General features: G+C 44.0%; 1 protein-coding gene across 1 annotated transcript; it reads left to right on the top strand.

Annotated features, from left to right (window-relative positions):
- The first annotated feature begins 217 nt into the window (after positions 1-217).
- LOC139136425 (uncharacterized) lies at positions 218-4,004 on the top strand. The gene is made up of 3 exons (XM_070704150.1): positions 218-1,118; positions 1,244-2,476; positions 3,391-4,004. The coding sequence occupies exons 1-3, from the start codon at positions 218-220 to the stop codon at positions 4,002-4,004; spliced, it is 2,748 nt and encodes a 915-aa protein (XP_070560251.1).
- The last annotated feature ends 2,123 nt before the right edge of the window (positions 4,005-6,127 follow it).

Below are 6,127 nucleotides of genomic sequence, written 5' to 3'. Positions count from 1 at the left end.
GCTGAATAAAGTGCTACGACTTAGAATATATTTCGGTGTATCGTGCCGTCTCTTATACGTCTACTGCTATATCAAGCCACGCTACGTGACATATTTGGTGTGCAGCGGTTTGGATCGACTCAAGCCAGCGCCTTCTACTCGACGTGATTTTGGTGCCGCTCATCTTTCAAAGGATTGGTACGTACATTTCTGTTGCTTGAACATTGCTTGTATTATTATGCCAGGCCGTAGACAACGATCAATCGACACCCCTGCTGCAAGATATCCTGATATGGCCGGATATACCGAAGCCCGAACTGTTGTAACTCCATCAAGATTTTATGGAAGACTTGGTGACGACGTTGAAACTTTTCTTAAAGAGTTTGATCGAGCCGCCAGAGCTAATAGGTGGACGGACGAGAGAAAAGCCGAGATTTTGCCGGCCTATCTACGAGAATTTGCAGCCGACTTTTGGAATGACTTGAACGATCATACCAAGTACGACTATGACCAAGTTACTGCGGCCCTGAGAGAAAATTTCCTACCAAAAGAAACTCAGAGACTTTTCTACAACGAACTGTATAACCGCAATCAGAAGCCAGGTGAGCCAGTAGAGGAATTCGCTAGAATTATACAGCGACTGACTCTGCGTGCTCACATGGATATGCCCCTTGAGTTTCAGTCTGAGCTCATGAGAGAACATTTCATCCGTGGATTGCGCTCGTCTCTGAAGCGAATGGTGATGTCAAAAGACCCTGTTACGTTTGAAGAGGCCGTACGTGTTGCAAAAGCCGAAGAGTGCAACGAAGAACTTGTCAACGGTAAGGGTGATGTTTCATTATTCTCCACATTAGACCCCTTCAATGCTAAATCAGCCAGCCAAGAAGACAAGACTGTGGCTGCTGTACAACCGCCCACTTCCGATAATATAATGCAATCGATGTTAGAGACTTTGATGAAGAGAATGGAGACAATGATAGACGAAAAGATGGAGAAATGTAATGCCCCGTTAGAAAAGAATTCTGACTCTGCTGATAAAGCTGCCCCAGCCAACCGCACAGCCAATCGAGATAGACGTTTTCAACGTAATAGAGGTGCGCCCGGCAGAAACCAGCGAACCACCGATGGGTTGCCGATCTGTAATATTTGTCATCGTGTTGGGCACGTGCAGCGTCATTGTCCTGATCGCCAAAATCAGTGACAACAGCCGCAAATGTCCCAGCAGATGCAGGCGACCGCTGGATATCCATTTATTCAGCCACAGCAGCCTGCACAATTCAATCCACCGACTTGGTTCCCGCCACAACAGCAGCAGCAAGCAAGTCAATTTCAACCACGACAACAGCAGAATTCGTCAAACTAGAAACTGCCGTCGGACGAGGGGATACCCGGATGGCAGACGTTAAATTTGATGATGTCCCCGGATTAATAGATACAAAGGAAGTAGACACCGATGACGATAATGAGGACGAAATATGGACTTATGTTATTGGAACAATTAATCATAGCTGTAGTATTGACGGAAAGATTGGTGATAATGATGTCAAGATGTTAACGGACACTGGATCCGGAACGACGATAGTAAGTGAAAAGTTACGTCAAACTTTGCCTAGTTTGAGGAATAAGCCGCTGTTGCAGACGTCTGGAATTTGTGTGAAAACATTGGAAGGAAACAAACTAAACATCGTGGGAAGAATAGAAGTCGACTTCGAGATTGCCGGTAAGAAATTTCCCTATCCTGCTTATGTTATCGCAAATTCCATGTATGACTGTTTGATCGGAGCTGATTTAATGAATGATATCGGACTTGACATCATGTTCACTAAACAACAAGCCACCGTAGAGGGATGCGATACCCCGCTGGAAGTTAATGGTGGCCGTAGTAAAAGTCGTGTGAAAGACTGTTCGGTAGTCGCCTTAGAAACTTTAGTAGTTCCTGCCCGTTCACAAAAGAGGTTCATGGCAGCTATAGATGTAGACGATGGACATTGTGGCATTGTGGAAGCGCGCCCACGTGATCATGTTAAGTTGGGCGTTGGCTTGGCAAGGGCCTTCGTGACTGTAAATAATGGGCGTGCCCCTGTTCTAGTTGTAAACCCAAGAGATAAGCCCGTGAAGATATACAGATGTACGAACCTTGGTGTGTTTGAAACTGCTGACGACGATAATGTTATTGCGTGTATAGCAAATATGGGTGCTGAAAATGATGACGTGTGTAATAATGATGATCACCCAGTGAATGCCGGTTCTAGGCAGATGTGCCTTGACGAGGACCGAGGAAATTGCAACCCAGGCGAATTATTGGCAACTGGCCTGGATGAGGTTTTGCCCGAAGGTGGTAATTCAAGGAGCCGCGTGAATGTGTGCGAGACGACAGATTTGTCTGCCGAACAGACAAGACAGCTGGATGAGCTATTATTGGAATATGACGACGTATTTGCGAAGAATGACAACGATTTGGGAAAGACAAATATTGTACAACATCGTATTGACACTGGTGAGCATCCTCCGATTAAGCAACGCCCATATCGCGTTCCCGCCAGTCAACGACCTGTTGTACGAGAACATATTAAGTCTATGTTGGACAATGACATTATTCGACCTTCAACGAGCCCATGGTCGGCCCCTATTCTTCTTGTTGCCAAGGCGGACCAATCACAACGTTTCTGCGTTGATTTTAGGAAAATTAACCATGTTACGAAGAAGGATGTTTACCCGCTGCCGCGCATCGACGATAGTCTGGATGCCCTCGGGCAAGCACGTTATTTTTCAACTATGGACTTAGCATCAGGATATTGGCAAATTGAGGTCGCGCCGGAAGATAGAGAAAAGACCGCCTTTGTTTCATACAACGGACTCTATGAATTCAATGTTATGCCCTTTGGATTATGTAACGCGCCAAGTACCTTTCAACGCTTAATGGAATTAATACTTGCTGGACTTCAATGGGAAATATGTCTGATTACCTTGATGACGTCATTGTGTTTTCGAAAACATTCGATGAGCATCTCCGCCATTTGCGTGAGGTCTTCGATCGATTTCGAAAAGCCGGACTGAAATTGAAACGTAGGAAATGTCACTTCTGTAAGACTGAAATTGAGTACTTGGGACATGTTGTGACCCGAGATGGAATTAAACCAAATCCTAAGAAGATTGATGCAGTAAAGAACTATCCGCGCCCAAAGGATGTTCGTCAACTACGAAGTTTCCTTGGATTAGCATCATATTATCGACGATTTGTGCAGAACTTTGCCAAAGTGACGTCACCGCTAAACAAACTGTTGATGAAGGACAATGTGTTTAATTGGAGTACCGAATGTGAAGACGCTTTCTGCACTTTGAAGTTAGCGCTTATTTCAACACCAATACTCGGATACCCTGATTTTGATGAACCCTTTGTTCTGCATACAGATGCGTGTGACACTGGCATTGGATCTTGCTTAGTACAGGTACGTGATAAGAAAGAAGTTGTTATTTCTTATGCTAGCCGAACTTTGACAAAACATGAGAAACACTATTCGACGATTGAGAAAGAAGCTCTAGCCATAATTTGGTCGATTAAGCATTTCCGACCATACTTATATGGTAGACGCTTCACTGTTATTACTGACCACAACCCACTGAAATGGTTAATGACTATTAAGGAGCCTACAGGACGACTCGCCCGCTGGTCATTGACCTTGCAAGAATATGACTTTGAAATTCAACACCGCCCAGGGACAAAACATGGAAATGCAGATGGACTTTCCAGACGACCGCAAGACGATGATGAAGACAAAAGTGCACGTGACTTCATCATCGCGGCGACAGACAGCCCTGGACTTCAATTAGACCGAGTTAGAGAATTGCAACGACGTGATTTGACTTTGCAACCGCTTATATCGTATTTGATCGATGATGAACTTCCTACCGATACGAAGACAGCTAGGAAAGTGTTTTATATGCTGACCAGTATGTTATCGACGATGGTGTACTGTATCATCTGTGGATGCCCGCCCAGGGAGACGGCGAAGAGACGTGCGTAAACAGCTTGTGATTCCTCGCGCCCTGCAGGATGAAGTGATGACGTCATGCCATGACGAGGTCACCTCAGGTCATCTAGGGTTCCACAAGACGTACAGTAAGATACAAGAACGATTCTATTGGTTTGGAATGTTTAAAGACATTGAACACTGGTGTAAATCATGTGTTGACTGCTCTACGAAAAAGACTCCAAAGAATTTACCAGTTGCACCGTTACAGCCTATACCTGTTGATGGCCCCTTTGATCGTGTAGCTGTTGACGTATTAGGACCACTTCCAACTACTGAACGAGGTAATCGCTTTATTATTGTGTTTTCGGATTATCTTACACGTTGGCCTGAAGCCTTTGCCGTTGAAAAGACAACTGCGGATGTTGTTGCCCGACTGTTAGTCGATGAGATTATTGCCCGACATTCTGCGCCTCGGACATTGTTGTCTGATCGTGGTAGAAACTTCCTGTCGACATTGGTGCAAAAGACTTGTGAATTAATGAGTACGAGGAGATTACATACTACTAGTTATCACCCAATGACGGACGGATTGGTTGAAAAGCTTAACGGAACGATTATGACGATATTAAGTATGTACGTCAATCATAATCAGACTGACTGGGATCTATATTTGCCAATGGCATTGTTTTCGTACCGGACATGTAAGCAGGAATCGACTAAGGAGTCGCCTTTCTATACCTTGTACGGAAGAGAACCGAGATTACCAATTGATGTTACCCTCACTAAGCCGACAACGACCTTCACTGACCCTAAGGACTATGGTGAGACAGTGGTTCAACGATTGTGTGAAATTCAGCCACTTGTCCACGATAATATTCAGTTAGCGCAGCAAAAGCAGAAGATGCAGTATGACAAGCGCGCTAAGGACATTAACTATGACATTGGAGATAAAATATGGTTGTATACACCTGTTAGGAAATGAGGATTATCACCAAAGTTACTTCACCCATGGCATGGTCCCTATCGTGTTGTGGAAAAAGTAATACCTGTGAACTATCGCCTTGCCAAGTGTGATACGCGACGCAAACAACAAGTTGTGCATGTGAATCGAATGAAACCATATACGGACCCTAACAATAGACCGCATGAATTGCCGGACACTGACAATGGAAATACCGATACTGACTCTGTAATTGACCCTACGGAAAATAATGACACTGTAATAGACACTAATGACATTATTGACGGCGATAATGTTAATGAGAATCCCATACTTGATACTACCGGAAGTAATGGCGATGACAACGAAACTGATGATGTGTATCAGGCCTTGAGAATTGTCGATCACCGAACTGTAACTAATTCGGACGGTCGTCATGAAACCCGCTATCGTGTCAGATGGAAAGGTTACCGCCCTAAAGATGACACGTGGGAACCGCCTGATAATATACTGGACAAACGACTGATTACTGAATACGAGTCTCGGACATGAATGAACTCTAGACTAGTGAATTTAGAACCTTTCGTGATTTTCTTTTTCATAGAATTTTCAGTATGATATCTGATTTGATTTGATTAGTTTTTGTTAATTTTTTTGATTTGTAGATCGAGCGAGGACGCCTTTCGATCTTGGTTGGGAGGTGTGATGTAGCCACTCGATAGTTAATATTATATGATATTTTATGACTTGAATTTAGTTTGTATGACTGACAATGAACGACCGACAGTGACCTATAGTAACCCCTTCTGCACGTGGTGCATCGTGAGAACGACTCCCTTGTTTATTTTCGTGACCTTTGATGTAACCGTTCATCCGTCTTTAGTGAATGTATTGTTTTAACAACAGCTTAAGTCATTAACACCGACCGGACGCTTAAGCAGGACCTCCTGCGTTATGTTGACAGATGTACTGATGACAGCTGAGCTTCCTGTCCTTTGCACGTATGCCGACTGTCTTTAGTTAATTCTTTAGATAATGATATACGCATACCAAAGTCATGACAAAGCCAGATATTCACCCAATATAAACTCTGCATTTTAGTGTGTTAAAGGGAGAACCTGTTGCGACGCTCGAGACGACACTGACCGTGACCGACGCCTATTATTAGACTAGTGTGAGACATAGAAGTTTTACCGTGTAACTTATGTTACTCAGCTGAATAAAGTGCTACGAC

The sequence above is a fragment of the Ptychodera flava genome, chromosome 7, assembly GCF_041260155.1.
Source record: "Ptychodera flava strain L36383 chromosome 7, AS_Pfla_20210202, whole genome shotgun sequence".
NCBI classification, from domain to species: Eukaryota; Metazoa; Hemichordata; class Enteropneusta; family Ptychoderidae; genus Ptychodera; species Ptychodera flava.
Note: the sequence above shows the minus strand (reverse complement) of the source record. Positions and strands in the feature narration are given on the sequence as shown.

Coding starts and splice junctions, on each gene's coding strand:
- LOC139136425 (XM_070704150.1), top strand. CDS start 218: ATGCCAGGCCGTAGACAACGATCAATCGACACCCCTGCTGCAAGATAT. Junction 1,119..1,243: donor CACCGATGGGTTGCCGATCT/GTAATATTTGTC, acceptor ATTCAGCCACAG/CAGCCTGCACAATTCAATCC. Junction 2,477..3,390: donor ACAACATCGTATTGACACTG/GTGAGCATCCTC, acceptor TTCTGCATACAG/ATGCGTGTGACACTGGCATT.